The 20,378-nt window shown below is 41.7% G+C and overlaps 1 protein-coding gene across 2 annotated transcripts in view; it reads right to left on the bottom strand.

The window, feature by feature from the left end:
• The window catches only part of kif26ab (kinesin family member 26Ab), a 58,893-nt gene extending 41,757 nt beyond the window's left edge, over window positions 1–17,136 (bottom strand). For both annotated transcript variants that reach the window (XM_066669711.1, XM_066669717.1), the window contains exons 1-2: window positions 17,070–17,136; window positions 9,059–9,222 (exon numbers count right to left, since the gene is read on the bottom strand). In XM_066669711.1, coding sequence (XP_066525808.1) covers window positions 9,059–9,222; window positions 17,070–17,117 — 212 coding nt within the window. In that variant the 5' untranslated portion in view covers window positions 17,118–17,136. The remainder of the gene's footprint in view (window positions 1–9,058; window positions 9,223–17,069) is intronic.
• Between the last annotated feature and the right edge of the window lie 3,242 nt (window positions 17,137–20,378).

Below are 20,378 nucleotides of genomic sequence, written 5' to 3'. Positions count from 1 at the left end.
TTGTCCCCGCTCTTCTAAAAAGAGCAGGAAATTTACCGAAAGCAAAAAGACAAGCCAAAAGAAAGAGCTGAAGAAAGGAGGAGGCAGGCGGATTTGACATCTCCTGCGCAAGACAAGTGGTTGAATTGTGATGCTAAAATGCTGACATATTACATTTGTTTCACAATCCCCTTCAAAGGCGAGCCTGTCTCTTTTAAGACAAAACAAAGAGGCTTCAGAGTGTTCAGGCTTTTCCCTGAAGGTGATAATCACCTCAGTGTGAACTGTTTTGGCAGAGAAAGGGTCAAGGAATAGGGGCTATTAACAAAACCTGGGGGAAATGTGTGTGTGGAGGGGAGGGGGTGGTAAAGGGATGAAAATACAAAGGGAGTAGCTTACAGTGCTTTTCCAGTGCATGGTTCCTACATTAGTCTACTTGATTCTACTCAGGTTTTTGGCTTCTCCATTAGGCCAGTTTGATACCTGGCACCTAGAACCAGGTACTTTTATTAGTACTTGCCCCCTCGTGGTTCCAAGCAAGCAGAGTAGGGACTAAACTTGACGTGCAAACCTTGCAGAGCACTGACTGGCCAAAGAGTCTTGTAAATTATGAAAAAAGTACAGAAATTCAAAACAAAGAATTTGTTTGTACTATCTCCAAGCTACAGTAGAGATCACATTTGTTTTATCTTTTGAAGAGATGCAAACATTCCTTGGAGACCGAGAGCTAAATGGTGAAACAAGGGAAATAAAAAACTGAATTGATCTGTCTGAACACAGATAAATTTAGCCGTGTTCAAACCATTCCAAAGCCTACAGCTCCCATTAAAGTTGGTGTTTTGTGATGTCATTGGCTACATTCAGTGTGTTTCAGAGTGTTGTGGACCACAATTTAGGAAAAAATGAACCAGGTTCCCTGTACCAAAGGTCGAACAGTGTTGAGTAGTGTAAGTATCATACAGTGGAAAAGCGCCTTTAGTGATTTCCTACTTTATTATGCTGTGTGTGGAGTTCATTGTCTAACGTGTTAACCAGTGATGTGGAATAATATTGGATTCCAATCGGACTTGGCAGATGACATTTTAACAAACTATCAGACATTTTAATTTGGCAGAACATTTAAAGATAGTTTTTAATGCCATGTTTGGAGTAGTTTTTCCACTGCTGGACTACTGTGCTAAAATACCTGGATGTTATATTTCTGTTGTATCTCGCTATAACATGAATCCACATATATTTAATCCAGATTTCTCAGCGAATCATTATTAATATCAGCAGATAAGCATATCAAAAATACCAAATATTGGCACCAACCCACAACTGCTATATCTGATGTATCAGATATTGGTCTGGCACTGATCTAATTACTAAGTACTGCTGCTTAGTTTATAAAGAGCTTTGGTACCAGAGCAGTACTCAGTATCAGTCAATACCCCAAGGCCAGATATTCTAATCAATATATTGAGAGAAAAAAAATTGATTGGTGCTTCTCTAGACTAATGCGTGAGAAGAAAAGTCAAGACATGGAGATTAAACTCTCTAAATCTCACTTTTACAACTAGATAAGTATGAAAAGACAACCGCATGATATTATCACACTGATGCTGAGATATTACTAGTAGACAGCACTTTACAGAAGCAGTGTGGTTAATACAGATCCATCTGGCTATGTCAACGTTGTCCATCAGAGACCCTGAGGACAGGAAGTGGGCTCGGCTTGAGAAGATCTCCAGGGCTGTAGGGTCACAGTGATAGATCCATCAACACCTCCATCATCCACCCCCCAGCAATCCAACCCACAGAGTGAAACAGCTCATGGCCCACTGCAAGCCCTTCACACCTGGGCTTATCTTCTCTCTGAGTGTCCCCCCCACCCCGACTGCCACTCAGCCCCAGCTGCTCCTGCTCATACTCCATGACCATTACGCACACACACTCACACACATACACACACACACACACACTCACACACGGATGATAGCCTGATTACAACCGTGGACCACCAGCTGGTCTTTCAGCTCCAGAGTAAACACAGGGTAAAAAACAACTGAGCACAATCCCTGCCTTCGCTACAAGCCACTGTTGAGCCTATTACAGCTAGGGCTCTGCTGGGTCTAAACTGGTCATTTATACAGAACAAATGTTTCAGACAGACAGACAGATAGAGAGAGAGAGAGAGTGAGGGAGAGACAAAGAGGGACAAAAAGAACGGGAGATTGCTTTTTTTTTTTTTTTTAACTTGTGACTAGCATGCTTTTCATAGCTTGTAGAACCTAGTCATCGGCGTCAAATCCCAAAACAACACCAGACAACAACCTGTCAAAATATCTCACAATATGCCAGAAACATGTTTATATATATATATATATATATATATATATATATATATATATATATATATATATATATATATATATATATATATATATATGTAGTGTACAATAACAAACCAGAGCCCAACAGAAGAAAAACATGGTTGGTGATAGAACTCACTGTAGTTTCATGATGGTGGTGGTCTGATGTGTGTCCTCTTCTGTCTCGGCTCTTTTGTCTGTCCAGCTGGAAGCAGTGGAGCGAAGCATCAATTCTACCGTGCCCATCATGGGTCAGTGTGCCTGCATGCCCTTCTCCACAGCTACGTCCACTGCTTCACCACTCCATGTGTGTGTGTGTGTGTGTGTGTGTGTGTGTGTGTGTGTGTGTGTGTGTGTGTGTAGCTTCATCAAGGTAGAGCTCCTGGCTTTCAGACAGAGAGAGAGAGAGTGTGGGTGGTTTGTAAGTGTGTATGTGTGTGTGTCCCCTCAGCCTTGCAGTTCAGTCATGCTGTTCAAGTCCCTGTGATGCAAGTACAGCTCCACTCCAGGGCCAACACCACTCAGGATGAATCTGCTTTGCCAGTGTGTCCTTGACAGGAATTAGTGCAGTCACTCAAAAAGCAGCCAGACACACGGACCATTTATCTACGTTTCCCCTCTTCTCCTATCCTTCCACTTTGAAAGTGCTGCCTGCATCTCCTCTCACTCCTTCTCTCTTTCGCTTTCTCACAATCTCTCTCTCTATCTCTGACTAAATCCTCCATCTTATCAGCTTATCTGGGGAGTTCTCTTTGCATGTTTACGTGTGAGTACATAAGCTGAGAGTGAACTCTATCCTCTCTCTCCCTCGCTCTCTCTCTCTGTCCCTCCACCTCTCAGAAACAATCCTCAAAACATCCCCCACTCCTCTTAGCCACTGCATGTCCACCCCACCCCTCTGTTTCAGCCAGGAGAAGACCACCACCTCCTATTAGCATAGGCACAGGGAGCACAAACAAGAGTGGGAATGGCATCCAACTGTTTACAGTCCCTAGCTGTATTGTCTTTGCCCCTGGAATAGGAAGCTAATCAGCTTAACAATGTGATTAAACAGATGCATTTATGTACCTAATTGATTCTAAATGGGGCCACCCCGGGGGCATTTTCCGAATGATGGGCTATACCAGTTATTCAAGGGTAACTAGGCTAATTCAGGGCCGATGATGATAATGATAATGATTAAGAAATTATCAGATACCTGCCGAGGATGATTCAGGCAGCTGACAGTAATAGCTTCACTCAGGACCTCACTGACATCTCATCAAACCTGCGTGAACTCACGACAGACCGAGATATAGAAGATGGACCCTTTTAAAAAAGTTGACACAAGGAAATACAAGACATTACATCCATGGCAAGTCCATACATTATGTCTGCCTTATTCTTTTGCTGTACTCGTGTTCCTCTGACAGACGCTATCAGCCCACCTTTGTATTTACTTGCCAAAAACACTTTGTTACTATGGTTACACCCTAAGGCCCCGGCAACAAAGCACTTTGTCAGCTACAAAGGGCAGGCCTTGTCTGGGGATAGTCTGGATTGTTGTGGGGACAATTATAGTGGAATGCTTGCTCCAATCATAGTCATTACCACCCAGCTTCACCTGGTCTAGCATCTGGACAAGAACACGAAAACTTCTCTGTGTGCTCCACTCACAGCCACGGCGAGGCTGCATACCAGCAAACAGCTGTGCCCTTTTCATACACACACACACACACCTGTGTACATTATTGTGCAAAAGTCAGAAGCCACTCTTCATGTACTGCAACTCCAGCTAAATTTGCAGTAATCTACCTACAATTTAAGAAAACAAAACCTAACAATTATGCAAAACCTTGTAGACCCGCAATCTCTCCTGTGATCAGCGTTATTACATCCATTGACAGGTATATTGTCGCCATCCAAAAAAAAAAAAGTATCTCCAAAAATAGCAACTGTACCGGAGAAGGAAAAACCTTCTTAACTTTCAGTGAAAGTCAATGTAAAAGGTTTTTATTCCAATACATTTTGGAGCATTTCTATTGGTCCATTCATCATGAAATGTTTACAAATTCTGAAGGACAGCTGAAATGGTAAAATTTTGTTTTTTGGGGCAGCAACAAGCTATATATAAATATTACTTCAGTTATGAATATCAGTTATTCTGATCCTTTTAGCTTGTTTCTGGGTTCTTTAACAACACACATGTGCACGCACACACACACACACACTCAAATGTGTGCAGTTTGTAGCTATGACTTTTCACATGCAGTACATGGCCTGTCTTACACTGCTCTACTTCCTTTATCTGATACCCACAAATACCCACAGAGACACACATACAGACAAAACCTATTACTCAAAAGCACAGTTTTTCCTCAATGTGTCTGTCCATCTCTCGCACTCCTGTCCATACCCACCCCGACAGACTCTGTTCTCCTCGTACTCTCTCACTCTCATCCATTTGGAAAGCAATGGAGCATGTGCCCATCTTAAACACTGTCATATTCTTTCAATCAGTTCTAGCCTGGCTCCCATCTAGCACCAGCCAAAGAGCGCCTCTCCCCGGGCCTCAGTTCAGAGGGCTCCATTTGGGCCGCTTTGGCCTTTTTTCATCTGCTGGAGCACCCAGGTGGAATAAGAACACACAGGCAATACGCAGTGAGGGGCTGCTGACTGTAACCGAGCATCAGAGGGGTCCTCAGCCCTGCCAGTGTCTCTCTGTCTGTTTTCATTATAGAGGCCGCAGAGAATGTCAATACACTAATCATATGCTTCGTCACACAGGAGCATATGCTGAGATTGGGGGCTCGAGCAAAGAGATCATTCTGAACTAACCATCATCCTCTCCCTGCCTTAGAGCTCAGCACTGTCCTCCATAGACTCCTGCCTTCCTCAATCCATTCATCACTACTGTGATATTAAAGCTTAAATGAGACATATTATAATCACATTTTCACATGTTAACAGTTCCCTGGGGTCTTAATGAAACTTTTGTTACATGCTTGGGTCAAAATACCACAAGGGTCAAGCAAAGCAGTCCAGTTCAGTTAGTTTCAGAGCCTTTTCCTTTGGGAATGAGCCACAGCTCCATTCAGTGCATGAGTTTGTGGGTTCATGAGTTCCATTCCCCAATCCCCTTGCATATTAAAAATATGACACATTTTCCCTTTACTGTTAAAAATAATATTCTAAAACATCCCCACAGTCACTAAATAAGAGCATGCACGGACATATAACGAATAAAACCTACAAAAAACCTTATCTTCTTGCCAAGTCCTAACCTCAATTCCTCACATTAGACTGCAGACACCTGCTCATCCAAGTTTTCTGATGAAATCTTGAGTCGTAGTAGGGGGGTTGTTCTCTCTTGGCTGCAGTAATCGTAACAGTATGTACTCTTCAGGCAAGGCTTTACTCTACTTGTAGTGGAACTGCTGTGAGCATTTGACTGCATTCAGCCACAAGAGCTTTAGTGCAGTCAGATACTGATGTTAGAGGATTTGTTCTGGGTCTCAAACTCTAAACTCAAATACATATCACAGGTAATTGAATGGTGGTATATCACTTCAGAGAACACAGTTCATGTGCAGCTGCTTAAACCAGCATCCAAACCAGAATGACTTAAAACAAGCAACAAAGAATACAGCTGAATGGTCCATTGTACAGAGTGAACTGAGAGAGGAGTATATTAGAAAACAAAAAGTAAGGTATGTACTTGTAATATTCTGAAGACAGGTCATATGAGTATAATGCCTTAGGCTACATGACACCTACATAAGCCGTTCATGACAATTGGCTCAAACATACTTAAAAAATTATAAATGCTTATTCCAAAAGGCTTCAAATGTCATATTATGAAGAATAAAATGGAACTCACTTGACAGAAGGGCTAGTGAAAACCTGTCACCCTGACATACCAAAAGAGCTAAAAATCACTTGTCATTACCTGCTATGTAATTTACGCCCAGAAAATGTCATCACACAAACTATGTTTAATAACACAAAAATGATGCCACTAGACAAAGTTCAAAATACCAATGATATCAAAGTTGACAAAAGCAGCCTTTATGACAGTAGACACCTTTTGGAATAAGCATTTATAAAGGTTTCAGAAACATGTGAAAAAAAAAATCAGAATACCTTTTTTGAACATATTTAACCTTATGGACATTTGAGCTTCATTTGAACAGTTTTGAATGATGGAGCCTCAGAGAGCTCTTTGGATCTTACCTTTGTGATACCACTCACTGCAACAAGAGCAAACCAAACCTATGTCTGTCAGTTGTCAGGAAGTGCTTATGTGAGTTATATGTAGCTCCCAAAAAACAGTGCCCTACACTAAAATGTAACCAAGTGTTCTTTGGACTGTGTGAACATGTCCCCTGGCAGCAAATCAGCTTTTACTTGAAGCACAAAGCGGAGCTGAGATTTCGGAGATGTGCAGGTCTGACCTGTGATTGTCTGTGTGCATCTTTGTGCTATGCAAACTTGTGACTTCATTCACTGCACTGTGAATGAAGACCAGCCGGCTGAAGACCAGCCTTTATAAGAGTAGCCTGGATACTTTCAGATATAAATCATACTACAGAAACCACACCGATGTTTAAAACCTAGTGTGATATCAATGTGTGTCAGAAGTGAAAATATAAAGTAACACACGTATGAAACCACTCAGCAGGTCATCTCTTGCTCATTCTCATAACTGCGTAAGTTACTGGAGTCCTAAGAGGCTAAATGTGGTGAGTGAGAGAAACCTATAAATGGAATAAAGGGTATCGCTGTGACTTCAAACTACTTCAGGTTCAGTTCTTAACAAATGAGCCAGTGGTCAAAGCAAACATTTGAAATAGCACCCCACATCCAGTTCCGGATGAGTGAGCAGCTGGGAGAGAATGCGAAGCAGAGCCCACGAGAGCAGAGCAGAAGAAGTGAGCTGTGAGAAAGAGAGCAAACTGACTCACTTCCTCCCTGCTGCTCTGCCCTCCTCCGTGCCACTCTAATTGCGCTCTAATTAACATTTCATTTACAAGGGAAGCGCTGCTGATCCAGCAAGACTGCTTTCCATGTCAAACAAGTGGGCACGCAGTGGCCACACACCAGGGGGCTGGGGACTGCGCTGGACATTCCTCTCTCTCCTCCACCTTTATCCTCTCACTTTTACTGAAGAAGTACTCAATTAATTCCCTCAGAAGATGAAAATGTGGGTTTTCCTTAGAGGGGCTCTTCAAACACTATATTTTGGACTGATGGATGGATGGGTAGTGCTTATTTACCAATGTATACATGGATTAACTTCATTTTTTGGAAGGGGGAATTAAATTTGGACTTGCAAATAGTGTAGAAATGCTATAAGTACCTGACAGCAGGCCCCCAGTAGAATCTAATCAAACTGTACCACATGGGTGGCTCTTTCTATAGCTCACAGAGTCACTGAGTTTGAAGTTCATTCTGTTTCCTGGACAAGAATTTGATGTATGCTCGGGTGTCTAAGGTAGTAATTAAGTGGCCTGCCAACAAAAGCACCAGAAATTCTTGGCAAAGACTCATATTTGCAATGAACTGAAAGGTGGTAACCATCACCATTTCCTATTCCTCCTCTCTTTTTTCCCTTGAGCATGCGAACGGGAGGGGAAAAACAAATCTATTTTCTATCTTATCCCTCCCAGACTCCTCTCTCCGGGACACAGCAGTGCTTCCCTGCCTATCCGCCTGTTTGAGACCCAGTCCAAAGAAAACAAGCCAGCAATTATAAATCATCGCATAGAAATTAACCCTGTCTCCGACTGAGGTCTCTTCTCCGTTGTGTCTGTTTTACAGGTGGTAGCTCACAGAGCGGATCTTCACCCTCTATCACAATCCCTCTCCACACAAAGAGAAGGCACTTAATCACACTGCTCCTGCTTTCAGATGTGACAGCAAATGTGTAGCTAATCTAATATTTTCATTCTTGAGATAAATATCGCCTGTCCGACACATACCTTGTCCACACAAACATCACAGAAGAACCATGTAATCCAGTTAAGTCGAGATTGTTTCAGCAGGACTTGTTTTGTGGATGATTTAGATCTTAATATAAGTTTTATTTACTAGCTGCAGGAATGTGTAAATGACATCTGTATAAGCGCATTACCAGAACTGACATAAACCTTAAGGATTACTACAAAAAGTGTTGACTGTCATAAAGACTGGCTTTGTGAACATGGTGTCCAGTTGATAACAATCCTTTGTCAGTAGTGTCATGATTTATTTTTTGAGGAACTGACTTGTAATTAATTAACTCACCAAGTCACTAACTCTGCCACTAAGTCTCTAAGTCAGTCACTCACACTTGTACGACCGAATCTCACACGTATAACAGTGGCATGATTCATTAGTGTCACCAGCCCTATGTAACACAGCAAGCAAACACTTTATGTCACTGTGAGGTAAACTGAGTCTATATGAAGTTAACAATCCTACTCCTCACAATTATTAAAGACAGCACTTGCAACCTTTACGATAAATAATAACTAGTGGTGTTTATACACGTTTAGGGTTGTGTTATGAAGGGCTTTTATACGTCATGTTGTCATGTTGGTTTATGAACACTGCCCTATAGTACCGTTTTACCTTTGTTAGCTACATTAGCCGTGTACCTTCTGAAATTAAAAAAAATATTTTCTGACTTCTACATAACATTTCTCTGTTAACATGAATGAACTTACTGAGCCTAACAAACCAACTTGTTAAAGAAACACTCTTACCTGATGAAGAAAGAGGCTGCAGCTGAGGTAGGCTGGCTGGAGGACAGTGGTGCTGCTGGACCATAGTGGACTGGACTTCTCTGTCGGGACGGGGTGAGGGAGAGAGTTGAAACGGGGGTGTCTGAAGACACTGTATGATCTTTCTCAGCTACAGGACCCTGCGTCTGAGAGAAAACAGGACCTTCAGTTTTGACATGTGGATATAATTAGTGAAAAACAAAAGACTATAGAATATATAACCACAATATAAATATGAAGCCCACAGAACGCTGTAGTATAAATATGTAGTATAACATATAACATATATATAGTATAACATATATATGATCATTTACATTCATGATAAATAAATAAAAGATTCTGTCCCAAAAGCAGTGTTTTTTATCCCATGAATTCATGATGATACACAAACACAAGCAATAAATAAAAAGATCAAACTATAGATTATCTAAACGACCAAATAGAAATCTCTCAGTAGAAATTCTCCACAGAGAAGCTACAAATGGCCATTAGGACGAGTGAAGGAGACATAATTATCCTCTGAGGATCTGTCCACTCCTCAGTAGGAGCATGTTTAGGACTCAGGTGGGCACAGACGGGACTGGTTCACAGAAGCAGCTGGGAGGAGAGAGCCATACAGACAGGGGCAGAATGTGACAGCACAGCATCAGGACCCCAAGGGTCCTCCTGAAATGTTGGGAATGTGACCATGTGCTAGGGTCAGGGTCAGAAACAGTGAGAGATGCATGCTTGACACTAGTGGAGTCTAAGATGGAAGCATACCTAATTAGCCCACCAGTGCACACCGTTCCAGGGTTCTGTAGTAAAGGCAGTGGTTACATGTACAAACATAGAGACTCAAAGAACCATTCAAATACTGGCTGTATGCACGGTTACCTGCATCACCAGACCCTTATTTATTGTGTAAAAAAAAATAGTTGCCCTGAAGGTAGGTACATGTTAATTTCCTTTGCCTACACAGCATCCTTAACCTTAATAAACCCTAAGCCTAGAAATGGCAAGTTTAATATACTTTAGAACAACTGACATAAATCTACAAAAATATCAAAGTGTCAATAGTCATAACACTTTCTAAATGAAGACTGAAGGAGCTTTTACAAAAAAAAAAAAAAAAAAAAAAAAAAAAAAACACTAACGCTCTACCCAACTGAGTGTAAATAATCTGAAATGTTATCATAGACTCTTTTGATCTTGGGACCTCAAGGAATATGCATTTGAAGTGTAAAACTAAAAAAAGATTTGTAACCACCGCAATTAACGTAATTTACCCCTTAAAATGCCAGGTTAATTACATGTAAGGCTTATTATTCAGTAACTACAGGGACTCCAGAGCAAACCGGTGGGTCTATTCTTAGGTTACAGGAGTGTGTAATAAAACTTGTGGCCTGCCAGTGGGCCCATGGCCATTTAAGGTGCTATAATCACAAAATAGAATGGGGTTCAGTGGGTGGAAACTGCCTGTGTGTGACAGGAAATTAACTTGAAAAGTTTGCTGACAGTAAATTACAAAGGTTTGACCATAGTCACTTACAAAGCCCAGCTCCAATAAGAGTTGTTTAAAACTATATCATTTCAAAAAATCATGCACAACATTTATCAAGTAAACATGTCTAGATTCCTGCTGCAACCCAGTCTTACTCCAAGGCTGACAGGCATCTTTATTCAGCCCAGGCTGCCTCTTTGTCTGCAGGCTCAGGGAAGAACTAAGCCACATAAGGCCATGATCAATATCAACTGCCAAAAGCTTGTTTTGCATGTAAGCAGAGCGCTAAGAGCAGCATGTGAGACCGGGCCGTTTCCCAGAGGCTGCCAAGACTTAAACACACTGCATTTGACGAGTTTGACTTCACCATGGCGTGTCATGATATGTTTTCGGTGGGTTTCAGTCTCTGTACACACTGACTTTCTCAGTGTTTGCCCTGGATTCACAGTCCCACAACTAAAATAACATCGTTTACAATCTTTTTATAAAGCACATGCCCTCAGGCACATGCAATATGTCAGCATACCCTGACAGCTGAACTATTTATAAAAGTATACGACATACGAGCTGTACACATCAAAACTCTTGTACACCAAGAGGGAGTTTCACACAAGGCAGAGAGGGCACTGCAGTCAGTCTCCAGTCACAATGGGCAAGGCCGGTGGCTCGGTAGGTAAAAGAGAACGCGTAGTCAATTGGGAATGCACTGTAAGGCTGTGATAAGAATGTCAATGGATAGTCCAGCTGGGCAATTATCTTGTTATGAATGGATGTAAATTAGAAAGTCAATCTCATGTAGTTTTGTTGGTGAAATTTGTACATTACATTCAAAAATAACAGAAAATGGGAAAACACAGAGCAACAAAGTTTGGATATTGTTACTGTAAAATAAGTGGGGTTTAATCAATAAATAACCAAAGGTCAATGGAGATGCAAATTCACTGAGGTCAATTTAAATCATTTTTAAATACACATAATTGATATTCAGTTATATCAGAGCAATTCTACAACACACCAACGGACAATGAGACAACTCATTAGGTAGCATTTGTCCTTAAAATTACAGCTTTAAAATCATTGCACTCCACTGACCTTTAATAATACTAGGAGACTAGGGCATCTGTAGTTCCTACTCAGGGCTCAGCACTGCAGAAACTACACTATGTAAGGTTTGGAGGAAGTTAGGAAACCACCCTTCACTCCGCTTCCCCCTTGACTTCAGGAGAGTGCTGTAAAAATGAACTAAACTCTGCAAAAGTAGGGGGAAGCCAGGAGCAAAACATCCAGCACTGTATGATTGAGAAGTCTGTAATATCTGATTAAATAAATTGTGAGGCTCCATGAAGAACCCAATGTGCCAAGCCCACAGCACCAGAGCTGAAAACGCTCTAGTGCTCCAGCCCCAGTGGAAAATAAAAACAACACTATGCTCGACCAGTGACATGATGGGCACCTAGATCACACACACACACTGAGCTCTGGTTCCACATGAGCCCTCATAAATAAAAACAGCTTCACACTCATGCAAGTGCTGATGATTTGGACAGCGCATAAAGCTATGCACTCAGATAAGGCAAGAGCAGTGCCAAGCTTTCTATCAAAACACACATTCACATGCGTGCACACACACACACACACACACACACACACACACAAACAGTGTGTCAAAGTCCTGTCAGAAAACCATACAATCCTGTGATTGGAGAGGTGTGAGGCTTAAGCCCTTCTGTCAACCTGTTTTCCTGAGTGACAGATAGATAGAGAGAGGGAGAGAGAGAGAGAGAGGGGTGCTGTAGCCTCAGATCATTAGAGCTACAGCTGCATTCAGTGTTCCTATCACCTCCGAGGCCCAACGAGAGGCAGAATTATTAATGGCATCTGAGCAGTCCCTTCAACCATGCATGAATATTCTTTTTCTCCTTTCTCTCACTCTCTACTGCAATGTCCTTTTTTCAGTCTGTGGAGGCCCCTTGATGACTCCTGCTCCTCAGCTTCTGCCAGCCACTGGGTCACTCCAGTCCAGATGGAATCCACATGACTAATCCCTGCCAAATATGCTCTAATAATTTTACTTGCTGCTGAAAAACACCAGAGGTTTTTGCAATAGGAGAAAGACAACGGAAAGGTTTACAGTCAGACAAGGCAATCTACCTAATACAAACACACCTTCAAACAAACAAACATACAAAATATAAAATAACATAAAAATAACAAAAACACACACACAAAAAAAAAATCAGTTCATTTTATGTATTTGCCAATATTTTTAATTAAATAAACCATACACAATAAATGCATAGAGTGCCCTGTCCAGGGTGCGATCGCACCTTTCACCCAGTGATTCCGGGTAGGCACTGGACCCACCGCGACCCTGGACTGGGTAAGTGGTTGAATAGAGTTGCTTTTCATTATATTCTCCACAAGCGAGCAAGAGATATTACAGGTTTGAATGTTTAACCCTTACAGTGAGGGGGTCTGATGGCTTTGTTGAGCAGTGAAGAGGCAGTTTGCTGGGAGTATTTGTGTCCACCTACCTCCACCTCCCTATGTATCTCAGAGCGACCGCTGGTTAAAGATTAGTTTAATAGTAGCTAATTAGGGTGACCAGACGTCCTCTTTTACCCGGACATGTCCTCTTTTTTAGACTTAAAAAATGTCCGGGAGGAATTTCACAAACGTCCGGGATTTTGTTTTTCTAGAGCTTACATAGAACTTCGAGAATCGATTCGTTCACAAACTAGTCCCGCCCTCCCCTACTCCGATTGGTTCGCTTGAGTGAGAAGGGGGCGTGGTGAAGTGGCCTAAAATCTTCTGATTGGACGGTCTGACTGTAGAGTTACTATTATTGGTCAATAACCTTCTCTGTAAACATTTAATTGGCCATCTGCACATCAGTAGTCCTTGTTTACGTCAGGCAAAGCTCATGTACCTACCCTCATCTCGAGCAGCTATGCCGAAACGTAAATGTAAGTTCTCGGATGAATTAAAAAAGAAATTCATATGTTTTGTGTAGCAAATAAAGGTGTAAAGGACCTAAGAGCACACATAGGTTCAGCTAAACATACAACGGCAGCGAGGGGCGAGGGATGAGACCCCCCCCCCGAGATGTGTCCTCTTTTTCACCATCTCAGATCTGGTCACCCAAAGCTAATAATCTGTTCATCATTAATATAAAACATTAAAAATAGATTGAAATGCATTAATAAAATGGATAAATGTCAGATGAAGCTGTCTGTTATAACAGTGAGTTACAAAAGTAAGTTTTAAAAGTAAGTTTAGTAACCAACAGGAACGGAGCTTTATCACTTTAGAATAATGTGGGCTCTATTTAATCAATGTGTCTGTTTTATTAATGCTTTTAAAGATGACCAGTTTATACACTTTTTATAAACTGCTTGAACCATTCGTGATAGAAATTATTGTATAGTGGCATTATTTGTTGTATCACTCGTGTGAGTGTGTGAGTGTGCATGTGCTTGTATGCACCCTTGTGTGTGTTTTTCCAGCATCCAATTAAATTCCAGGTCTCCCTTGACACTTGTCCGTCTCTACTTGTTCCCCCGGTGTGCATCCGTCTAAGACTCAGCTGCTGGCTTTTTGCACTGTATTGAACTCATTCTTCTTCTCCTTTTTCTCTTCCTCGTCCTTCTCCAGACTCCACAGCGGCTCCTTCACAGGTGTCCCATTACCGGATTGCGCAGGCTCACAGCCCGAGGCAACTCAGTGGCGGCTGGTCTCTCTAAAGGCCTGCTGTCAGGGCCAGTCCATCTCCAGGCTTTGGTCCTCCTCCTTCCCATCGCTCTCTCCCCACAGAAATCACACTGCCGCTCTTTTAAATTAAAGCTCCTGCCTCTCAGCTCCCCCGTGTTTATGTCACTCAGACAAGATGACCGTGTAATGATGAGTGGAGAGGCTGCTTTTAGTGTACACTCCACAGCTCTGGAACTCCCTTCCTCAAGACGCACATTTGGCAAGAACCTACATTTAACAATTTAAAAAAAAAAAAAGACCTTAAACCATCACACAATGGCAGAAATCTGGAAGAGTGAAGGAAGCACATGCTCCCTCTGAGACATGTGAAGCCAGCCACTGCTGTGTATTCAAACTGCTGTTGGACAGCTCAACATGCTTGGAGGAGAACACTAGAGCCCCTTTCACACATCTCCCAGATATAACCCGGAGGAGCAGGATATGTGAACGTACATGTCTGTAACAGGTGTACAGGACATTACTCAGCCTTTATCCTGAGCCACTGTGTGAATCCTCCAGGTAAAACCTCCAGTTGTACACTACATGTGTGAAAGGGCTGGTCAGGGCGGATATGGATCTCCAGACATCTTCAGACATATGGAAAAATGGATTATGATGATTTTCCACAGATCTAGATTTTATTCTTCCTGTATATTTTTATGACAAATATATGCATTGTAAGTTTAATTTCATATTTTCCACGTGTTTTTAATCACTTTCAGCTTCTTACTCGTTTTTTTTTTTTTTTTTTTTTCAAATCAAATTCTGTTTTTTCCTGTGCAGGTTTTTTTCCTTGTGCTGAATAGCACTTTGAGCACATTTGAATCTGAGACTGGGAGTGAGAAAGGGAGAAAGCATACATTCTGAAGCTTGACAGGACACCACTCTCCCTATGGATGCTGGGAGTGTTTGACTGCCAGGCTTTCACTGCTTTCACTTCCCCACCCACGCTGCGAGAGCAGTCCATCCCTGCAGCTTTTTCCCCCCGAATCAAAGCCCTTTATTGTGTCTGAAAGAGAGGCTGACGCTGACCGCTAAAAGCCCCACTAGCCGCTCGCTTTGCTTAGACAAAAGCACATGTTGACATCCGAGCAAAGAAGCAAATCCAGCCACATTCACACTTTTAACCTGTGCCATTCATAAAGAGCTGCACCTTCTGCCACAAACAAAAGAGGCAGATTAGAGGCAGCTTTTTTAACACCCGTGTATAATTACAAACAAGCAAAAGAAATTAACTGAATTCAGAGCAGTGACGAGCACAAAGGATCATAAACAGGACAGTGGCACCTATGGTGCAATGGGTTTGTTTGTATAATCCACAGTGCACAGTGCTCTGTAATCTAGTCTTGAATACAAAATTGAAGGGGAATTCCACCAAAGTCTCAAAATTCTGTGAAGATTTTTACAAAGCCACTCAGGGAGTGAATTGCAATAGCTCTTAGACCATTTCTGCGAGGATCTGATTAGTGAAGTCAGCTCCCAGTGTTGGATGATTAGTCCTGGATCACAAATTCCATGTGGTACTTGGCACCAAATATATTGGATGCTGCTCCATCCAACTGAGAACACAGTTCCACTGAAGTTAGGCTCATATACCGCTGTTCTAGAGTATCCCATAGACTACTGAAGCACAAATACACTAACTAAAAAGGTGTCTACAAACATTTAGATACTTTTTTACTATTAACGCAACCTATGGAACCACAGAAATACATGTGGCTCACTGGACGAATCAGACAAAATAGCTCTTTTGTATTGTAAATGTTTTGAGACCTGGTTCCTACCACCACCACTGTAGAGAAATGAGTTTCTGAGAGAGTTCCTCCTCACATCCCTGTGGATGACTTTGTTCACATTGGTAAAAATCGGTAGCATTTCCATTTAAAGCAGACAAATCGATGTCATATGGCGAAAAGCAGGGGACAGGGAGCGTGTCCATCATTACAGCAGCTTTAAAACCTTTTACAGGCCAGCAATGCCAGCTTTAAATGATAATTCCCACAATAACAAAGGAGGCGATTAAAATTTCTCATTGCTCATTCAAGCTGACAGGTGTGTAATTACACTGCTTCCACAACAGAAAAATCAATGAGACATAAAGCTCGAACACTCCTTCTCACTTCCTCTGACAAGGAGGTTTCAAGTTTGTCCAAACATTCATAATTTAGAACCATGCAGCAGCTCGCTCATGTTGTGAACATGTAATTGTAAAATGACTGCCACCTTTTTACAAACCAGTGGCTACGTTCTGATTAAAATGGCAATGAAAACCAAATGAGGAGATCTTGACTGAGAATAAATTCCCCTTGGTATTACCATAATGATAGGGTTAAAGAACATTTAAGTGTTCAATATCAACCTTTAAAAGAAGGAAATGGGAGCACAATGTTGGGCCATATGTCAAAAGAAATAATGCAATTTGCTTCAGACCAACTCATGTCGACTGCAACAGTACCTTTTCAATTCAGTTTGAATGGACAAGGTTAAAGGAAAATGAAAATGAAAACACAATGACATTAAATTCAATAGGCAGATGAAACAAACATTTGAAACATCCCACCTCCACCGCATCCCATCACTTGAGAGTGAATGGAGGAGGCAGGGTGCACAAATGCAAAGAAGACAAAGTGTTCTCTGTACAGCATGTGTTATAATTTTCACCCAGAAAATCAGCAAAAGAGGAACTAAAAAAACAAACAAACCTGAGCAAAGACTTCTAACAGGTCCAGCATTTGAAGGAAATATACTGTGCCTTACCGAGCTCGGCTGAGGGAGGATGTTGTTGACGCGTGAGATGCTCCACATGCCCTCCAGGTACTGCTGAGCCTGAATAGTGACTGAGCTTAGTGCACCAGTCAGAGGGCCTCCCACAGTCACCTGGACACTGGGCTTGGGGCTAGACGTCCAACCCAGGCCACGCCGCTGTTCCCCACCAGCAAGGGTGCTGTGGGCTGGGTGGGGGATCCTGGAGATGGGTGGTCTGGAGGAGAGTGTGACCACACTGTGTGCTGTCAGTCTGGTGGGCTGCCCAGGGAAGGTGCTGGAGGGCAGCATGGGGATTTCTGCTCCAAGGAAAGGCTCCTGAAGGGCCTGAAGAGCCTGCTGCCTCAGTTGCTGCACCGGAGTGGCACACACCTGGCAACGAGACCCCTCATAGCTCCCTGGCTCTGAAGAGTCGGGCACTTGCAGCTGCTCAAAAAGAAACGAGGCGAACCCAGGGTCCTGCAAGAAAGAGGTCGACACTTCAGAAAACACTCAAACATGTCATTAACACTTTAAATATCATAGTTCATCAGGCTTCATTAGAGTTGTGTATGAAAGGGTTATTTATGCAGCATGCAGCCTAATGATCTAGTGACCTGCTGTTCAATGCTTTATATTAAACCATAGCGACCAAAGGAATACTTCGCTTATTTTCACACGTTACTTCCTCTAAACGTTATTTTCACTAAATTTACATTGTGTCAAATAGTTGAACATCACAGAAATTTAGAGCAAATTTCTTGCATCAAAAGCAGACTGTATCCACTTTTGCTTTTTATCAAGACCAAATAAAAAGAAATCATCTACTTTTCTACAAACACTGACCATAAATATAAACGTTCTGCTGGTCCATTTGTCTTGAAAATGCACACAAGATGACGAGGGCAGTTAGAGTTTTATTTATAATGGCGTAAAAAGGAGGGAAACTGAGTTATGATGTTTTCACATTACAGTGACGATGTTTTTGTTTTTCGGCTGACAGTAGATGAGAGGTCTGAGGGAGTGAGAGACTGATGGAGGGAGTGAGGAAGGGAGTGAGAGGGGGGACGACAGCCGAGTCCAGACACAAATCTGGGCGCAGAGTGTATTTGCATTTGATAAGACTCCCAGCTGGGAGAGATATGATAAGAGACCTGGTGTGGAAATAATCACCTTCCACTCACTGACGAGGGCATGGAGGAAATTTAGCTCATGGTCATGAGGTTATATCATTTGTGTTTATTCAGAATATAGCAGCTGAGCAAGTAAACACCTTAATCCCTCATACACAATCAATTACTACTACTGCTCACACTGCTAGGACTGGGCAAAAGTCCATCTTGGACCATACCCATAATTTACTTGGGAAATTAAGGCTATAATAGGTAGGTTGTCCCTGCTGGCTGCAGAAACACCTTCTGTTCTCCTGGGGAGGCTTTTCACAAGATGTTGGAACACTGTTGGCAGGACACAACTGTATTCAGCCACGGAAAGCAGAAGAGAAGTTTGGCACTAATTACAAACACAACTACAAGCTATATCACTCCAGAGAACACAGTTCAACTACTCCACTGTCCAATGCTAGAGGGTCTAACACCAAACTAGCCTAGGTTTGGCATTGTACGGTACCAGTCAAATGTTTGGACACGCCCACTCAGGGAGGGTTCCCCTTGTTTTGGGCCATTTTCCACATTTGGTGAATGTACAGTATGAGTCAAAAGTTTGGAAATTTTTTTGTTTTTTTTTATTATTATTTTCTACATTGTAAATTAATATGGAATACATTAAAACTATGAAGGAACACATATGTAGTAAACAAGATTGTTAAACAAACCAGAATATTTTTTTATAATGACAGCTTTGCACACTCTTGGCGTTCGCTCAGTCAGCTTCATGAGGTCGTGACCTGGAATGGTTTTCAGTGAACAGCTGTGGCCTCATCAAGAGTTAAATTGTAGAACTGCTTGCCTTCTTAATGTGTTTGAGACCATAACTTGGGTTGTGCAAAGGTAGGGCTGGTATGGTGAGTGAATGAATGATGAATCAGAGTTACACTCTAGAGCACTTTTCTAAACACACAAAACGCTTTACATTTTTGGAACATTATGAGTTTCCTCAGAGTTCACCAATTATGACTTTTGACTCAGGTTCTACTGAGACAGTGTGTCCCAGTTTCTATAAACAATGCTTTTCAATGATGATTACATTGATATGTCTTTTGAATAGACAACTGTGTCCACAAATATTTGGATATATAATGTATCTATAGGTCCAGTGAGGTACTAAGGGATTAACACTCTTCCAATTCTCCATGCAGCATCTTTACCAGATGTTTGACTGTACTATTCAAATGTAATTATGTAAATACATATGTAATTATGTTAGAATGCCATTGCATATGTAATTACAAAGTAAGCTATGCAACGAATCATATTTGCATTTCGTATGAAAAGCCTTGATTTGGCACTTACTCATTTTCCAACTGTATCAATGTTAAGGAATGGCAAACACAGGTGTAGGATTTTGTTTTCTTTCTGAAAACATGTAGACATATATGACACATCTTGTACAGTAATACACCATATAGTATAGTAGTAGTATATTGTCACGGTTGGAACAAAATCTTCTGTCTCAAAATAAGCTTTAAAAATGAAGCAAAAAACAAGTCAAAGGCAATATAATAGTTCCTGATCTGAAACACTGAGTACTATAAAATTTTCAACAACTTCGATGTCTGCAAACACAAACAAAAATATATTTTATGTTAAAAGCTTGCAGATTGATGACACTGGTGTCTTAAACACAGGAAAAGGCCAGTCTTTCACACTGACACTCACATATACAGACCCACACAGAGAAAGAGGTCTCTAGAGAGGGGTAAAGGGAGTCAGTCTCTGGAGCAGTGGTGAGATATGAGCTGAGTAAATGTTTATAGGGCCTCCGAGTTTCTCCTAGTGTCAGTGGTAATCATGACCACAGATAGCTTTGGCTCATTCACAGAGATGGATAATCAGTTGTCCTTCGCTAAACTGCCCTTCAACACATTGAATGCATTTAGCTAGAGACCGGCAACAACTGCGGGTTATGATTTGGTGAGGTCCACTGTCATTGTCCCGCAGAGCTAATCCACATGCCTAAGTGATCATTTCAGCATCACAGTAGATTATATACAGGATCAGCACTCTGGAATATCAGCGCGTCAGATTATTAATCATTAATCTGCATATACCCCCTGCAACCTCCTCACCCACTCGCTCTCATCAGTCATACAATAACGGTTTGGTTCTGGGATTTAGAAACAAAGGATTTTGAGAAATCACTTAG

This window comes from Hoplias malabaricus, chromosome 1, assembly GCF_029633855.1.
Source record: "Hoplias malabaricus isolate fHopMal1 chromosome 1, fHopMal1.hap1, whole genome shotgun sequence".
Classification (NCBI taxonomy): domain Eukaryota; kingdom Metazoa; phylum Chordata; class Actinopteri; order Characiformes; family Erythrinidae; genus Hoplias; species Hoplias malabaricus.
This window is presented reverse-complemented; position numbering and strand designations above follow the sequence as displayed.